This window comes from Malus domestica, chromosome 07 (genome assembly GCF_042453785.1).
Source record: "Malus domestica chromosome 07, GDT2T_hap1".
Lineage (NCBI taxonomy): Eukaryota > Viridiplantae > Streptophyta > Magnoliopsida > Rosales > Rosaceae > Malus > Malus domestica.
This window is the reverse complement of record NC_091667.1, coordinates 13,859,554-13,879,210: the sequence shown is the minus strand read 5'-3', so window position 1 is coordinate 13,879,210 and position 19,657 is coordinate 13,859,554. Positions and strand designations below refer to the sequence as shown.

The 19,657-nt window shown below is 37.0% G+C and overlaps 1 protein-coding gene across 1 annotated transcript; it reads left to right on the top strand.

Moving 5' to 3' along the window:
- Positions 1–13,961: 13,961 nt before the first annotated feature.
- Positions 13,962–19,657, top strand: LOC103409261 (vesicle-associated protein 1-3-like). The gene is made up of 8 exons (XM_008348075.4): positions 13,962–14,321; positions 14,641–14,711; positions 14,811–14,892; positions 15,191–15,306; positions 15,398–15,559; positions 15,655–15,696; positions 18,875–18,952; positions 19,244–19,657. The coding sequence occupies exons 1-8, from the start codon at positions 14,270–14,272 to the stop codon at positions 19,355–19,357; spliced, it is 717 nt and encodes a 238-aa protein (XP_008346297.1). The 5' UTR covers positions 13,962–14,269; the 3' UTR covers positions 19,358–19,657.

The following is a 19,657-nucleotide window of genomic DNA, read 5'->3' as shown; positions in this document are numbered from 1 at the left end:
ATATTTATTTTCGGGAATTAATTTTGTTGATGGACCCAAATTAAAATCTTGTTTAGTTCACTACTATAGTTATTTATTTTCTATTTCAATTTAAATCCTTTGCATTAAATTCATAACCAAACTTTATTTAAAAACCACAAATTAACTACTCCAATTATCTATCAAATTCTTTCTAATGCATAAATTCAAACCAAGGATTCCTCTCTACTATTTAAGTATCACCCATCATAATTCTTTAATTATATACCTTGTTTCCATCCAGATTCAAAATTTAAATTTTCAACACCAACGTACTAATTTTGCTCTCACTTACTTTCTTTTATAAATCAATTCTCATTTCAAATGTACGATATTACCTTTATATTTTCTCACCGTTTCCTTATATGGACAAATTTCCATTTTTGTAACCTTTGTTCCTGAATTGTTTAATCTCACTTATTTTATGGCTACATCTAACATCTCGTTAGACTGCCTACGTACCCCAAACAAGGATCAAGCCATTCGTAGTTCACATTTTCAAAATTTTAAACAAAACCGAATATATCCAACATGTAGCACAATTGTATAAGCATTCAAACCACAACAATTAGATCTCAAAATCCTGATTCAAATAACGAAATTCACATAAAAACACAATGTCCACTCCCTGGCCGTGCGCCGCCACACCCGCCACCGTGGGTGGCGGTCGGCCGCCCTGACTCGCCGGAAAATCCAACGATTTCTAAAAATTCTCAAAAATTACAGAAATGAAGATTTCAAAGAGTAGAACCATTTTCCTCGAACCCACAGGAAACCCTAGAAATGGGTGGCCTCGAATCTTCAACTCCGGTACTCCGCCGCCCCTACCATTGGTTGGGCTTTGTTCTAGGCCTTAAGGGAAGTCTAGCAATGGTGGTAATTGGAGGGAAACCTTTCACAATTGTTAGAATTCGAGCAAAGGTTCCCGCGACACCCATGGTGTGGGTTCCCCAATTCCAAGACCAATTTCACTCCAATTTGGGGTGGAATGGGTAGAAGGGATGATGAGAGATGAGTTTCAGGTGGTGGGGGACCTTTATCTCGCCGAAAATTGGCCGGGAGATTATGAATCCCGTCGGTTGTGTCTCATGGGTCAAAAGACCCGTTTTTCCCCCCTTTTCTTCCCCCTTCCATTGGTCCCAGTCTCTCCCTTATCTCTCATTTCCTTTCAATCACAGCCACACATGTGGCACTCCCTTTTATTCCAGATTTTCTGGAATCTTCTCATTAATGCCAAAATGACCATTTACCCTTAACTTCTATCATTAATAACTTCTTTGTTATAATTCCGTTTTACCAACGGTTTGCGCCCACACGTTCGTGAGATTGAGCACTATTCAAAAATATAATTTGTAAGCTCGAAAAGTCTAGGAATTTTAAATAATGAATTCCCAAATTCTAAGCTTCATAACTAGTTTAATTTAAGACTAAACTCAAGTGAATTAATGTAAATTCTCAATTCTTTTCACATTTTCATAATTTTGAATATTTCAATTCATATATTTAAAATTTTCAGGGTATTACATTTTATTGTAACATCCCACATCGCCCAAGTGAGTGGATCATGTAAGCCTTATATGTATATTCTCATCTCTACCTAGCACGAGGACTTTTGAGAGCTCACTGACTTCTGGTCCCATCGGAACTCCAAAGTTAAGCGAGTTCAGGCGAGAGCTATCCCAGGATGGGTGACCCACTGGGAAGTTCTCGTGTGAGTTCCCAGAAACAAAACCGTGAAGGTGTGGTCGGGGCCCAAAGCGAACAATATCGTGCTACGGTGGAGTCAAGCTCTGGATGTGGTGAGAGCCCGGGCTGGGATGTGACAGGGACTGTTGGGCTATACATCTATCATAGGTAATTGTGGGGACGATGGTTGAGTAGTGGAAGAAGAAGGGTCTAACAATTGTTTTTATAGGTGAAGTGGAAAAAAAAACAAAATGAAGAGAAAATGAGTTATAGCTGTTATAGGCATAATTTACTAAATAATTATGGAGGTCAGAGAGAGAAGAGGTGCGGCACATAAAGAGAAGAGAGAGATGTGTAATTGTGAGGTGTATTCTATTCTGCCCCATTGTGCCTTTATTTATAGTAGTAGGAAATGTTAATTCCTTATCCAAATAGGATTACAACTCTAATAGGATAATATATAGTCTAAGAGATATGGTAGAATCCCATAATCCTAGATATGTTAGGATTTACACAATCACATTCCTAATCTAATAGGACTACAAAACTCCCCCTTGAATGTTTAAATACTCAAACAAATGGTGCATCAGGTCTTCAACGATGAAGTAAGTACAGTTGATGAAGTCATCGACATAATGAACGAATGCGAGTCTCAGATCAACGAAAGAATGCATAAAAGGTAAAACTCACAAAACCTCGCTATGGTAAAACCCAAGGTGGGAGAAAACCCATAGGCTAAGGAGAAAAGTGAGAAGTTGCATTAAGTCAAACTATATGTCTTCTGGATGCAAGTAGAAGAGCTCACAAAGGTATGATCAACCCATGATAGGTGCCTAATCAAAACCTAGTCAGTAGCAAAAATCCAATAGGAAAAATGCTCCTAATCGTAGGAAAAAAGAGTACATTAAGATCAGGTGAATATACTTCTGGATACTCCCCTGATAAAACCATAACCATTCGGGGATGTGCCTTGTGCGGGTCTGATAAGGCAAACATCATTCCAAGGATCATGGGGGTTGGATATGCTCGAGATGCGTTGAGATTAGCCCAAATCTGTAGTACCTTTTAGGGTAGCGAAAAAATGTTTTTAATACCAATTTAGTTGTTGTGTGTAGGCCCAGTGCCACATCTTTACCAATAGATCAACAGCGAAGAATATGTCATGTCTAATACAATGATCCAAGTACAACTAAGCGCAAAGTTGAACTCAGATATGGAACTTCGGGTTTCATAACCTATTTGAGGGTCTTATTTGCATATATTGTATGGAAGATCATATGTATACTTAAAGGTAACACCTACATTGGTAGACTAAAGTGAAGGATGATTTTGTGAAAACATGTTCATTTGAATAACATCTATAACATGCATTTAACAATTAAAAGGCGGAATCATGCTTGCATGCATTCAAAAACAAAACATTAACCTTGAAATTCAAAGCCTAGTAGATTGGTGAACCAAGACTCAACTCAAAACAAAGTGAGTTGAGAAATTATATACCTTTGTAGATTCCTCTTTGCATAAGCAAAGGCTAATCACCCAAAGAGAGGGCCTTCATTCCTTGCTTCTTAGATCCATGTATTTGGATGGAAGAATATGGTTCTCCAAGTTCCCAAAATTGAGAACCTCTAAATGTCTACACCAAGGTTAGATTGGAGAAGAAATGAGTGACCTTGGAGGAGTAGGATTGCTAGCTAATCCCTCCAAGGGGGCCGGCCTCTTTAGAGAGAAAGGAGAGCTTTGTGTTCTCTCCAATTTCCTAAAAGAAACCCTTTTTGAATTTTAGGCTATAAAGTTCTTTATATAGTCACTTCTTTAAATGACCTAAAGAACCAAAAACCCTAATTCAACACACATGGCCGGCCACATAAGGGATTTGGGCTTTTGGGCCTTTGTGAATCTTTATTCATTAAATTGTCATACAACTTAAGTCAATGGGCTTGACGTTCGAAGCCCATTGGGCCTTAAGGTCCAAAACTATCCCGAGGTCTTTAACGAACTTATTCGTTTGATTAATTAACATATTAATTAATCCTTGCCATAAATAATTAAACCATTTAATTATTCTTACTCATCTCCATTGTTTCTTCAATCTCCACCTTACACGGTGTACGATCCATTAGGTTCCTTTTAGCGAGGCAGTGGGCGATTAAAACTCTTTCAAACCGATTGTGAATTGAAACTTACTTTCAATTCTCCCTTTAGTGTTTATACACGTTTAGGGCTTCCACAAACCAAGAGTGACACCTAGCAGCATATCATGGTTACCCAAGCTAATCAGAAGAGGTAGAGAACCTATTCAGTTTAGGATTACAAATGCAATACGGTCTTTCTCTAATACAATACTCTTGACCACATTGTTTGGTTTGATAGTTTATTCATGTCTACTATCCAATGTAATTCGTGTGCTTATATGATTACCTTGAATGTGATTTGGAACGACTTTCCTAAATCTCATTCATACTCTGGCCAGAGATTCTTAATCATATCATAGAGTATTCTCCCTCAAACAGTTTGAAGGTTAGAGATCCCTTGTTGCGCATTCACTTTCCTCCATAGCTAAGTGGCTTAACCCCAATTATGCCGTGGACACCCTCCTTTTGGAGTGACTTTTGACATAATCAAAGATCAAGGACTTAACCACAAGACAACTATGATGCCTCAGGTCAAAGGATTACTTTGCATTATCCCAACCATGAGTTCTCATGTGACATGAATATGAGAACTCTTTGTTGATCGTGTTCAGTGAACTCATTCTCTATTGAGCACCTACGTACTTGTCTTGATGTCACACACACCAATGACTCGAGACTAGTCACTCTCCTTGAGAGAAGACACAACACGTACTGATCTTAACGGACTGTCAATGCCCAATTGGCAATCCTATGATCAGGAACATTTAGGATGTGTCTACGAAAGAATGGTCTCATGAATCTAATTTCTTTAGATCGCATTCTCCCAATCACATATTCCTTAGACTTATCGTTTAAGCATATAACATTTATATGAGACGGCTCAAACAATAATCTTTGCCCTTGATATTAAACTAGATTAGTTTAACATGTGAAATGTCTGTAAAGTATCATCATATGATTGGTTTTAGGGCACATTTCCAACATAAAGTACCATCAAAACAACACTTGAACTTTAGATCAAGGCATAAACGAGTTTTCCCAAGATCCTTCATCTCAAATTCTGTTTTTAGGTGTAAGGCAGTTTCTCAAACTCTTCTAGAGTCTTAGTGAGAATCATGTCATTTGTCATAAACTGTAACTCTAGTAATTCGGAATAAGACTTCATAGTTTAACTGTCAAGGGCATTCATATCCCTAATTGATCAAATAATCACTTAGACGGGTATACCACATCTGCCAGATTACTTCAATCCGTAAGTGAACACCTCAAACAAGTTAAGAGGGTGTTTTGTGGTTTGGAACTATTTGAACCAGTCCATGTAATTCTTCGAAAACTTACTTGTAAATCTCCGTATCAATATCCCCATGGAGAAATACTAACCATATTCGTAATGTTGCAGTCAATTACAAGGCGTTTGAAAGAAACCTTGCACCGTAAGGCGTGCATTATATTGCACTGATTTGTTTATCTCATTACACTTCCTTTCCCACTTGTAACACAACAGGGTTACCTTGGGCAGTTTAGGAAAGATAGGTCCAAAACATACTTTGGTAAGGAATTTAACTTGGATTGTAATTTTGGTTGTCCAATCAGTTCTATATTGTCACTAATCAATAAAACACGGTTCGATATCGTCGCTTTTCATTTATGTTGGTAGCTACCATATAAGTGAAAACATCATCGATGATAAACTCATGTCAATTCCATTATCTCATCAAAACTAGTATACTAGACCAAAAACTTCAAGTCTTGGGAGTAAGCCAGATTAATCTTATGAGATGAAAATGATTTGAGACATCAATCGAGTATGGATTTATTGTTGTGTCGTGACCTTCTTCTTTTAGGGAAGTGAATCCTATGAACTAAGTCATCTATCGTGCTTCAAGCCGAGACAGATTAATTGGCTATCTGCTAGTGTATCGAACCATCTAACAGGGACGACACACCTTTTGGGCATGTTGACTTAACGTTCATTAAGTACGTCTATCCTTGTAGGCATGTATGCAATTGGTATATGATCTCATCATTTTAGCTAGATCAAAGGAATGCATCTAGAGCAACATTCTGAAAACTAAAATACATTGCACTTGCTTATCATACTTGTGCGGTAGGGGGATCGAGATGAGACATAGTGGGCAATGTCCACGCAAATTTGCACTGTTTTACAGGAACATTGACATTCTTATTTCCCTGTAACAGCGGGAAGTCTATCTCATTTAAGTGTTAACAGGCAAATGAGCGGTAAAGAGATCGCATGCAAGGGCTCTAAAAGAGCTAATGTGAAGGAGAATCGTAATTGACAAAGATTCACATCCTTCTTTTGAGGACCTATATTGGTACATTGCAGCGGCCAACTATGCACATGGAATGCACACCCAAATGTGTAAATACAAAACATCAGGTTCTTACCTAGTAACCAACTGTAACGTTGAGATGGTTGGGTGGCAATAGGCCTCAAGACGGACCAACATAACTGCGTACAAGATTGTATAGCCCCAGACAGAAACTGAAAGATTGGTGCATTCACCAAAGTTCGGGCGATCATTGAAATTGTGCTTCATGACCACTCTGCGAGGCTATTTAGGGCGAACATGGGAATTCGATGTTCAATTATAAACCCAAAAGACATGCAATACTTATAAAAAACCATCGATATAAACTCTCTGGCATTATCCAGTCTTCTAGACTTTATGGGATAATTAGGGTGGTGATCCCTTTAAAATTGGCCATGAGGTTTAGTAGCAATGTGTGTAGACAAACATGTGATCAGTTTGTCGATTGATCAACTAAAACCATAAATATTTATATGGTCTGCATTTTGGTTGGATTAGTCTATATATGTTCCCTTGAATCCACTGTGAAAAAAGGTGATTTCGTATCTTTGTGAGGGATGATCTAAAAATCAAATTTCCCAAACATGCGAGTTTTAGCAAAGTGTGCTTGTAAGCATAATATCCTTACTTCGGGTAAGGAGATGTGTCGTGGCATCATTGTTCGACCTAATTGTCCCAAATGGTCGTACCAAGGCAAATAAACTGCTCAATCACTAGGCTTCAGGCCGGCCATATAAGGTGTGTTCCCAGTTAGGAGACAACCCATTAGCCCCAAAGCAAAGCTTCAGGCTTATTTTTGGAGGTGGTGCAAATATATTTCACTTTATTTTCTTCAGAGGTTTCAGTTTTGATCATTGTTCTCTCGAATATCCTTAATACTCAACGACGTTCTTCCAAAACGGAGAGAATATAAGGTCTCTTAAATTCTAAGTTAGTACCATTCATACAACGAGGAGTGTGCCAATGCTCTTAATCATGTTGGATAGACCTGAAGCTGTTATTAGAGATGTGATTTAGGCATAAAGTTAGTGTGCGTAGTATCGCATTCATCCAAACAACTAACTTTCCCACATTCGTACCTAATCACATGTTTAATTGAATTCAGTCACATGTATATAAGAAACATGATTCAATTAACTCGTACTTGAGGACAATATCAATAAGATTATCCATAACAAAAAAAAAACACCAAACTTGAATCCAAGAACATGGAAAAATGTTCACAAAGTAAATGGTTTACTGAGAAAATTCGGCCAATAAGACCATCCATGTCAACATTCTGTTCTTCCAACGATGTTCGGTGGTGCAAAATTAGTTTCACATATTGACTGCGAGAATGGTACTCCTTAACGACATTGGTAGAGGCATGAACATGTGCATAACCAATGATCTATTCCATCGAGATGGAAGTAGATTCTGCAGAGTTGAAGTTTAGTAATATTATCCTTTAATCTTGAAGTTTTTAGGTCATAGCTGCCAAGGATCATGCTTCGGGCATGATGCCACACCTTGGCAGGCCTTAATTATACCATAGGTTGTAAAAACAAACTTGAAATTAGATTGTGAGAGAGACAAACCCAGACTTGAGTTTGGTAGGCTCTAGCCGAAGCTAAAAGGATCTGTTCGGTAGGCATTTTCCGAAACAGAGCAATACCGTTCAGTGCATCTCTACCGAAACAGAGCATGCCCTTTGGTGCATCCCTGCCAAAGTAGGTTTGCTAGGCTTTAACCGAACTGGGTTAAGCCATTTAGTAAACTCTAGCCGAACTAGGCCTATACTGTTTTCTCACATTTGTGGTAGTAATTATATCCGAGAATTTGGTAAACTGCTACTTTCTACATTGTTGCTTCAGGAGCGAGTTAGAAACAAGGAAGGACAAGAAAAGTATTCTCCAGTCAAAATTCGATCGGATTTATAAACTTCATAATCATACTCATTCATGGACGTAATCATGATGTGCTTCAGATAATGTCTTTCATGATTAAATGGTCTATAGGAGTGAGCCAAAGAGCCATGGAATCCCTATTCGAGAGTACTTCCATGGGTAATGCTTCAGGCATAAGTCATCGAATAAAGGTCATGGTGAAGGCTTATTCAGCTCTTCTATGCCATTGTTGGCTACAATGGTTTCTCAGCTACTTAATAATCAAGTGGAGATTCATGTCTTGTACCTCACATAAAGTGGTTTCTATTAGAAAAGTCCAAATCAAGAAAATCAAACTTGTGACGGTTTAACAATCCACTGACTTGGAGGGAATAAGATTATGATTGGTGCTATGAGAATGAATCATCCATAAACATCAAAATCAGAACATTCGGGTTCTAGGAATACATGAAAAATTGGGGTTTTCATGGGTGTGTTGTTTCATGAAAACTTCGGGTTCAAAGGCACTAATTTTGAAATTACAGGTTCAATTAGTTTATGAACATTTAGTTCATAAAAGAGAGGTTCATGCAAGAACACAGGATACAACATGTTGATTTAAGTGTAGTGGATTTGAGTTGCTTTGGGAACTCAAATGTGAGTGCTTCGGGACTACGAAAGGATGTCAATTGTTCAAAGAAAAGAATTAAAATATTGAATCGTTAATGTCCAAAAGTGAGCTTCAGGCGAATAATTTTGGATTTCTTGTCAGATTAATGGATTGCTAGTCACTTTTAATTAATTCAATAGATCGAGACCATTCATGGTCGATCATAGAAGCAAAATATTATAAAGATTCAGGCCCGTGCACATAAGTCATGTTGGCTACAAGCTAAATATAAGGTAGACTAAAAAAATTTGGGCTCAAATTTGCTTTGCACAACCCCAACCTAAGCTGGATTGCGGGCCAAAGTGAAGGGAACCCCAATTGGACTTGGTCAGTGAAAAGAAGCAGCCCATGCTATTGATTGTCTAGCCAGCGTGAGCTGGTGTATGCTTTAGGGAAAAAGCAACCCAGCTTCAAGTTAGTTGTAGGTCTAGAAAAGAAAAAAAAGGTTGAAGCCTAAGTGGGCTGAGCCTAGACCAGAAAAAGAGTGAGTCGAGGTAATGGGAAAACGTGTCCAAATTATGATGGGCATAAGATTGTTCGGCAAGGAGTTGCCAAAAGATGTTCATTGTCCGTTGAGTTTCAGGACGCCGATGATGGTAGCTCCACGATTGGGGGGGGGGGGTTGAGTCAATGACTCTAGACCGTTATCTCCATCTTGGATTCAGCCGAGAGAGGTGAAGGCGATGGTTCCTCTAGGCCTAGGTGTGCACACCAGTAAAGATGGGTGTTAGGATCTATTGAGCATCGATAGGATGCCGGGAAATCGTAGAAATGATCTGCCTCAAAGTTGTGACGACCAAAACAATGGTCGAATTCAAGGTTACCACAAAAAAAATATGGTGAATCTCGACTTTGCAGGTCACAAAGCGCCAAAAATGACGTCGTTTGAACCTGAGTGGTTTTGTTTGTCTGGTTTTGGGACAGAGCCAGCTCGGCTCAACTCTGTGGCTTGGCGCGAGCGTGGCTGCAAGCCGCGACTCTAGCGCGATTTTTTTTTTCTGATTTCTAGGGTTTTCAGAACCCAAAAATAATCATGCTTCTATTTTATTTCGATTCTTTGACTCACAAATTGCACATTGAGATTTATAATTGCGTAGTGCATGAATATGTATCTATATATATATATATTGACAAATATATGAAACATATAAAATATATATATTGGAAGGTAAATATAAATGTAGGGGTTCATGCATCATGAGGAATGTTTTCATGTTTCATGGTCGTTTCAAATATCTTCCTTTATTTTAAGCGTACTTGATTAGCAAAAAACAACAAAAGCCTTTGAATTTGTAGAAATCATTCTCGAAAAGCCGGAATTGCATCTCCAATGCGTTGTATCACATTCAACACAAAAAAATTAAATTGAATCAATAGCATGTAGATCAATTCAATAAAATAATAAATTAATCATAAAAAAAATGATTAAAACGTAATACTCTCCTCATTGAAGATCAAACTCTCTTTAGCGTAGCATCAAGAGCGTGCTGATAACGTATTGTATACATAATTCACTAAACAATTATAGAGGTCAGAGAGAGAAGAGAGAGATGTGTAATTATGAGGTGTGTTTTATTCCACCCCATTGTGCCTTTTTTTATAGTAGTAGGGAAAGTTAATTCCTTACCCTAATAAGATTACAACTCTAATAGGATAATATTTAGTCTAAGAGATATGGTAGAATCCCATAAGAATATCCTAGATATATTAGGATTTACACAATCACATTCCTAATCTAATAGGACTGCAACAATACTTGATTTATGTGGGGTATGAATGGAAAAAGAATTGTTAATTTTTAAGCTAATTAAATACTTAATTTCAAGTAATAATGGAAGACACATGACACACAATGAATGAGAAAAGTTAATAAGAAAAGACAAATGGGAAAGGTGGTTAGCATTCCTCATAGAATTTTGGCTGATGTTAAACATGCTTGCAGTTGGAATGAGAAAGTGCAAAATCATGTGTGCATGTAATTAATAAGGGTAAATTGTCATTTGACCCTGAACTAACAACCTAGTTTAATTTGACCACCTCAACTAATTTTTTGGTAAATTAATGACGTACTTTTTTTAAATTAGTCAATTGATTTCCTATAAGGCTCTAAGTAAAGCTCGGGGCAGGTATGGTTTAGAATTGATTTCCTTTGGAATGATTTATCTATAGGCCCAATTGGTCAACACAAAAAAGAAAAAAAGAAAAAAAGAAACAGATTCAAATAATAGTAGTAGAATTTCAATACCGAAACTTTGTTTAAAGTACTAAGTAAATGAGAGTAAAATTTAAATTTGATTAGTAAACTTTCATTTTAGTTTAGATTTCGCTTGTAAACTAAAGTTCTATTAATTTTAGTCCTTGAATTTCGTTCAAAGTAAAGAATTGGTCCCTCTGTTAGATTCTTTTTGTAAATTTGCATACGTGTGCATGCCACATGTCACAAAATAATCTTCTTTCTTATTATTATGGCTTAAATGTCAAAATGGTCCTTGTATTTTACTCTATCGACCAATTTAGTCCATATGTTTTTAATTTGCCCAAATTGGTCCCTGCGTTTACATCTGTTAACCAATGCAAGATATTCCGTTAAAAGATAGTTAAAATTGACGTGTCCTAAATTGCATAGTACTCAAGTGAATTGAACGAAGTGTCAATTTCTAAAGACATTCCGTTAAAAGATAGTTAAAATTGACGTGTCCTAAATTGCATAGTACTCAAGTGAATTACGGTTTTGTCCTCTCAACACATGTCAATTTTAAATTTGATTAGTAAGCTTTCATTTTAGTTTAAATTTCGCTTGTAAACTAAAATTCTATTCATTTTTATCCTTGAATTTCGTTTCAAGTAAAGAATTCGCCCCTCTAAAAAAAATTAGAATAAAAACCTAATAAATTAAATTAACTAATATTTGTATAAGTTCATAAAGCTCAAATCTAGCTCTTGTGCCACCCAAAAAAAAAAAAAGATTGGACATTTTTTATATTTGATTAATTTAATAGTTGATTTTACACTAATGCAAAAATATAGTAACTTTTCTCTTTTTAGGTGTGAAGTTAATTAATGTGAGTGTTTTTGTTTATGGATAATACTTACATTTCTTTCTTGGAGGATGAGCTTATTCCTTCATTGAGAAACAGAGTATCTTCCTTGTCATTTGCAAATAACATATCTCTAGACTGTCTCATTCAAATGATTTTTTATAGAGATGAGTTTTTAATGAATATTAAGAATTTGAGAGGTTTCGATTGTAAAATTTCGAACGTAAAAAAATAAGTGATTTACAAGTGAGAGAATGAGCTCATCTCCTAAAAAAGAATGCAAGTATTATTCTTTCTTTTAGGACGTTTTCATTATAAAATGGTAGAGTTGGTATTTTTGTTGTCAGAATAGAGTTGGTGTTAAATACTTAAATCCAATTTAGGCAGAGAGCCTCGAAATGAAGATCCCGTTCTCTCTCATCGAAAGTAAGAAAAACCCTAACTCTCTTTGCCGCTGACTCGTACTTTTGGGTGGGGGTTAGTGACAACCTCCCTTCCAGCCTTCTTTACCAATCCCAACTACTCCTCTCTCTGTTACCCTTTTAGCTAATGTGTTATTTACTTTGGTCCTTGTTTTATTTTATTTTTTAGGGTAAATCTCAATTTACTACCCTCAAGTTTCGTTGTGACATCTCACATCGCCAAGGGGAGTGGATCATGTAAGCTTTATATGTATATTCTCATCTCTACCTAGCACGAGGCATTTTGGGGGCTCACTGACTTCGGGTTCCATCGGAACTATAAAGTTAAGCGAGTACGCGCGAGAGCAATTCCATGATGGGTGATCCATTGGGAAGTTCTCGTGTGAGTTCCCAGAAATAAAACTGTGAGGGGCCCAGGTCGGGATGTGACAATTTGGTATCAGAGCCAATCCCTAGCCGAAAGTGTGTCGACGAGGACATCGGGCCTTTAAGGGGGGGTGGATTGTGACATCCTACATCGTCTAGGGGAGTGGATCCTGTAAGTCTTATATGTATATTTTCATCTCTACCTAGCACGAGACATTTTGGAAACTCACTAGCTTCGGGTTCCATCGGAACTCTGAAGTTAAGCGAGAAAGAGGCCAGAGCATTTCTAGGATGGGTGACCCACTGGGAAGTTCTACACGCGTGAGTTCCTAGAAACAAAACCCTGGGGCCAAAAGCGGACAATATCGTACTACGGTAAAGTCAAGCTTAGGATGTGGTGGGGGCCCGGGTTGGGATATGACATTCGTGGTTTTCAACATTTGGTACATGAAATTTTTTTCGTCTCAGAGTCATACCTAAAGTGTTAATTTTGGAACAGTCTCATACATCCGTTAGTCTGGCTGATAAGTCTCCTGTTAACTGATGATGTGGCGCCCATGTAGACAATGACTGGGAGCCACGTGTCATTAAGTGGTCCACGTGGAAATTAAAAATTCAAAAAAAAAAAAAAAACCCTCTCTGCCGCTACATGCACCTTGTATCAAAGATCGGCCGCCGGAGATCCTTGTCACGACGCCAAAACAAAATCCAGTCACGTCGCACATTCAACTTTCGTGTTTTCATGGCGGTGGAGAGTCCGTTGGTCCAAGGTCCAGAGCAAAAACTCCAACTGGATCAGAAATTGGTGCCTGGGTCCAATTTGGCGTTGAGGGCGATGGGAACTTGCGGGATTTAGGTTTGATGGGTGAGGACATGGTGGGTTGGGGTGCTGGATAAGGAGGAGGAAGAGTAGGGTGGAGGTTAGGAGAGGTATGGTGGAGATAGAAAGGGTTAGTCGAAGAAGAAGGTTTACTTTTTTAATTTTTTTAAATTAATTTTTTTTTAATACTACGTGGCTCCCAGTCATTGTCCACGTGGGCACCATGTCATTAGTTAACTTCATATATTGTTTATTTACTTTCAGAAATAAGGAGTTGGTATTAAGTACTAAATACCTACCGTTCAGGCCAAAAACACCCTTCAGAATAAATTCATGCAATGCAAACATCAAAAACATGATAAGAGCTTAAATTTAGAAGGGCACATTTGCCATTCCATCTCTCACCAACATTAAATAAAAAGGAAAACTAATGAAAATGGTTTGAAAACTTTGAGTTTTAATGATAAGGACAAAATAAAGGGTAAAGTGAATAGTACCAGGATTGACTTTTTAGTGTAAAAATGTGGTTTTTCGTTAAAATGAACAGTACCAGGTGTTTTTCGTTAAAGTTCCCTAAATAAAAACCTATGAATCAGGCCTGAAAGGAGGGAACGGAAAAGCAGAAATTTAATTAAAAATTCTAAATCCTAAAGTCAGCAGTTGAACGTCACAGGCACCCTATCCACCGTTGGATTCAGATACACTCTTTCAGATCGACGGCATAAAATTATCACAGAAACTGTTTCTCTCCATATTTTTTGAATCACGGAAACTGTTTTCTTCTGCTATTTCTTCTTCCCATCTCTCTTTCCTCCTCCTTGCTCGGATCATATAATTTCACAAACCCCTAATTTTTTAATTCGTTTTTAGTTTGAAATATCCAGAAGAAATTAGTGCTTAATTAGATTCGCGGGCAATGAGTACTGGGGATCTTCTTAGCATTCAGCCTTTAGAGCTCAAATTCCCATGTAAGTTTCTTTTCTTTTCTTTCAGTTTTTTTTTTCTTTCCTGTGTGGTTAGCAAGAAAATCTAGGAAAATTGAGGGAAAACAGATTAAATCCTGCAAAATAATTATAAGGATGGGTTAATTGTGCATATAATTACGATTTTAATCTTTTGATTACCAGAAAATTAGAAACTGACTTTGATTTAACATAGTGATGCTTAATTCGTATGTTTAGGGATCGATTTGATTCAAATGGGATGTTAATATTGATTTTTTTATTTGGAAAATAGTCCAATTTTGTTAATTTTATTTTGTGGGTTTGTTTTCTTGTGGTGTAAAAGTTGAAGTGAAGAAACAGAGTTCATGTTCCTTGCAATTGACCAACAAAACAACTAATTATGTGGCCTTCAAGGTAATTTTTCGGTTCCCCTTAAATTATGGTATTGGATTGGTCTGAACATACGAGGTATGGACTTGAAATGCTTAGTGTTTGGATATTGTGATTGAATAGGTTAAAACAACCAATCCGAAAAAGTACTGTGTCCGGCCCAATGCTGGTGTTATCTTACCCGGAACAACATGTGATGTTACAGGTGAACACATTCAATTGATTTTAAGAGTATTTGGTTCTTTAGCTTTTCTGTATCTTAATCTTTTATTTCATGGTTCCAAGTTAAACTCTGAGTACTTGTTCTCAATTATATTCATTTTGTTGTTTTCATTGTTTTAGTTGTTAACATTACGCTCAATTATTTTTCTCAAATTTTCTCTATTTTCCTTGGGTAGGTTCCTTTAGTTTTTTTGGGGAAAGCATTGATACTTTTATATAAATCATTAAACCTATTAATTCTTTATCGTAATGGTTTCCTGATTTAAATTTGACTTTTGTAGTTACAATGCAAGCCCAAAAGGAGGCTCCGCCAGACATGCAGTGCAAGGACAAATTTCTCCTTCAAAGTGTTGTTGCACCAGAAGGTGCAACTATGAAAGACATAACTCCTGAAATGGTTGGATGATGCCTGCTAACACATTTTATATAGAGGTTCTGTTTTGGGTTTTATTTTATTTGCTTTAATCATTTTGTGAATTTGTATTTAGTTCAACAAGGAGGATGGTAAAATTGTGGAAGAGTTCAAATTGCGGGTAATCTACTTTCCTGCCAACCCCCCATCACCTGTCCCTGAAGGATCTGACGAGGGCTCCTCTCCGAAGGCTTCAGTGCTTGATAATGGGAATCAAAACTCTTCCTTGTTTGATGCTGTAAGAGATTCTCTTTTGCAAGCTTTCAAGGAGGTTTGAAAACTGATTGAATGTCTGGGAATACTCATTAAGTTTCATTTTACATGGAAAATTAGGTATCAAGATCTCTTGAGGAAACAAAAGAGAAGTCGTCAGAGGTCAGATGTCCTTACTATTGTATTTCAATTATAGTTGCTTATGTTTCATTCTCTTGCATTTAATTTAATTTGCATGAATGGGGTGCTAAAATTGTGCAATTGTAGACAGTTGAAAGAATGTACACTAGAATGTCATTGCTAAAATATATTCACCAATGGTGTGTATTTTGGAGTCGCATCATAGTGGTTAAGTTTGTTTTGAAACATGCCTAACATACCAAATTCATGAATGTATTGAATGACAGTGTATATAGAGGTTAGTAAAAGTCGTTAAAGATTGTGATTTCCAAGTTTTGATTCATTTTATATGGTTTCGGTGGTGGTAGCAACATTCAACAATATTTAGAAACTAATAGGTAGTCTGGTAGTATTTTCTTGACTTTCTTGCGAGGGAGCCATGCTTAGTTTTCTCTACTGTAAAGTTCACTTTTTGTTTAATTGGAACCGCTGTCATAAACTTCACTTTAATGACAGTGCATGAAACAATAAAAAATGTTAGGATGGAGGAAGTGGAAGGATTGTGGGATAGAGTTCGACTTTGGGCTTCTTTTTGGGTTTTAGTTTTCTTAGAATTTCAGGATATAGCACTATTGTGATTTACGACTCAAAATTAGAGTGATGGATATGAATTTGGAAGTGGTGATCGACGGATCGGGAGAAGCAGAGAAACAGCGTTTGAAGAGTTCTAGCATCGGGCGACTGGTCGGTGGTGGCAGCCAACCGGTCGGTTACAGTCAAATTTGTCTTGCATTTCCATTTTGTTTTTGTTGTCCTATTTAGGCTAGTTGTGTCCTACTTAGGGTTTTTAATTTGTAGGATTTGGGTTGTGAGTTCAAACACTCTTTGGAATCTCCATTTGTTAGTGAATTTCCTTGCCGTGCTTCACCCGCGTTCTGCTTGAGATTTTTTGTTTCTTTTACTTTTGCCTACAACATTGTTATTTGGTACTTTGTTAGAATTCACTTCTGCTTGTGCATAAAAGTAAAAGTGTTATCACAACTCAAGTTTCGGCGTGGGCTTTGCTTGCCAGTCATGATGAAGCTTTTTGTGTCGTCGGCCAAATTTGATATTTGAATAATTCGACGGGAGGAATGATTTTGGGAGTTTGTATATCTTTTGGTTGTATTTCAGGCAATGTTTGTTCACTCTGATTTTGTCATAAGGTGGAGTTTGATGTTCGAGAGTTTCATGAAGTGCTAGTTCTCACTTTTGGCCCGTATTTGTTACAAGTATGTTCGAGCTTTGTTTGAATTTTGTCTCTTATTTGTTGGTTTCCATAATGGAATTTGTTGGAGAAGGTGTTGGAGGAAATTTCAAGTTTTGATGACTCTTGGATTTTTTGAGTTGTGGAGATCAGTTTTGAAAGAAATTGGTGATCACTTTGCATTTGTATTTGTTATCCTAGCTTGTATATGATTTGGAAGTTTGCTAATTTCTTTCCAAGGTGGAGATTGTTATGATTTATGGTTCAAAATTTGTGTTGCATATAAATTGGCAACTGATCGGACGATCGCTTGGGAGAAGCAAAGAAACGTTTGAAGTGTTGTAGCATCGGGTGACTGGTGTTGAAAAAACGCCCACACTAGACCTTGTTCTTTGATGTAACCAACGGCAATAGACTAAACTAGCAAATATAGAAAAACTTAGAAACACATAAGAATTATACTGGTTCGGCAGAACTTATGCCTACATCCAGTTGTGATTTCTCTAGGTAGAGAAATCACCGCTCCTTTGATTAATAATAGAGATTACAGAACTTTTGCAAACCCCTAGAACTAATCTCTCTCTCTTGTCTTGGCTGTCACAGTTTTCCTCTCACAATTTAAGACTTGCCGCACCCTATTTATAGGCATAGGGTGCAGTTTACATGTCCTTTACAGATTATAATTCCTATTCTAAGTGGAATAGGAAATTAGACTTCCTTTCCAATTCCAAATAGACTTCTAGGATTTCTAATCTAAATTGAATAAGGAAACTAAGATTCTTTCCTAGCCCTTTTAGGACAAGAATTGGTGCACCCTTTTTTCCCTAAAACAATCCTAAACAGAAAAGGACATTAATTGACGAGCCAAAACCTAACAACTGGTCGGTGGTGCAGCCGACCCAGTCGGGTACGGGCAGATTTGTCTCACGTTTTTTGAGTTCCATTTATTGGTGTCCTATTTAGGTTAGTTGTGTCCTATTTGGGTTTGGATTTTAATTCTTGGTTGTATTCCTTGCTTGGTGGAGAGATTTTGTTAAATACCTATTTGATTAGGATTTGGATTTACTTCCAATTATGATTAGGATTCTCATTATAACCTAAGTCCTATGCACTAGTTTATTTTGTGTGCCGTCACTATTAGTGTAGAGAGTTTTCTCTCTTTTGGTTGGTTGGGGTGGTGGAGGTCATCATTTGGAGTCATGAGTGTGTGGCAAAATCATGGCTTATTCGTTTGGCAATTTGGTGAGAGTCAATTTGTGAGTTGTTAGAGAGTAATTTAGGAGAGACTTGTCTGTTTGTTTTGGCTTCTCTACTTGTTTGGTCTTGGGTATGAGAGTTCGAACTCTTTTACAATCTCCGTTTGTTTTGGTGATTTTTTTTTGCCGTGCTTCATCCATGGATATTTGGTACTTTGTGAGAATTCTTTTCCACTTGCGCATAAAAGTACAACAAGCCCTTCTTCCTCATTCATGCGGATTGTTGGGCAGCAATCTCTTCAGCTCGCTTTTATTAGCATAGCTGTTTTGTAATAATTTTGCTTAGGTTTATAGGACCTTGTTTTCTGTTTTGTCCACGCCTCACCACTATTCTTCAAGGGAGCTTCTATTTGTTTTTTGACCAACAAATCCAGATTAGATTAAGAGTTTCTCATTCATATTAATTTTCTTATCTTTGCATACTAGTTTTTCTAATTATTAGATGATAGAGAGGGACAGAAAAGTAAATTACAATTAGTTTGTTTTAAAAATTAATTTTATAGCTGGAAAGTGCTATTCTGAAATCGAATGGGTGTTTGGAGCAAAGTTGTGTGCAAATTGAATTACCCTTCTGTCAATCTGCATCATCATGCAAGAATCCCTTGAGATTGTCTAATAGACTGGTCTACTCTATGTTGACCACCGGATACAGAATTACAAATAATCCCTTCGGATTACCTTGCTTAAGTTTCTTTCGTTATGTATATCTTTTCCTCAGGCATGGCCTATGATTTCCAAGTTAACTGAAGAGAAGACTGCTGCTTTGCAACAAACTCAGAAGCTACGCCACGAACTGGTATTGTTTAATTCTTACTTAGTTTCTTACGTGTATCTAAGCCTCATCCTTTTGATTGTCCCTATGCAAACGGTTCTACTAGTATGTATCCCCATTTAACTTCATCAGCTGTCGATCATCGTAGCAAAAATCCTCGAGAAATAAAATGTCCTTTTTATGATTAGTTTTCTTGTTTGTATTTTAAATTGTTGGGTTTTTTATGCTTCTGTTCCACTTTATTGGAAGTTATATTTCATGTTTGTTTTCGTTTATTTCCTTTTTTCAATAAGAGAAAATTTTTCACTTGAGCAGGATGTGTTGAGAAAAGAAATTAGCAAAAACAGCGGTGGCGGATTTTCATTATTGTTTGTGGTGCTGTTCGGTCTTTTAGGCATCTTGGTTGGCTACTTCATCAACAAAACATAGAGAAGCTGGACCGTCGATTAATTAGTTGGATGCTGGCATAATACTGCGGTGCTCTGCAATTCAGAAACGTTTTAGGGATGCTTAAACTCTAATGTAAAAAGTTTAGTTATGATTTTGGCACTGTTTTGAGCGGATCATTTTTATTGAACAGATGGGTTTAGAATCAAGTCTTCTTGTCCAATGTTTTCCTCGAATGTTGATTGATTTGCAGATTTTGAGATTGTAATGTGATTTGTTAGTCGGATTGATCACCTGGTTTCTTTTAATAAGAAAATATTAGAACAAAGGTATTGCTCTAAA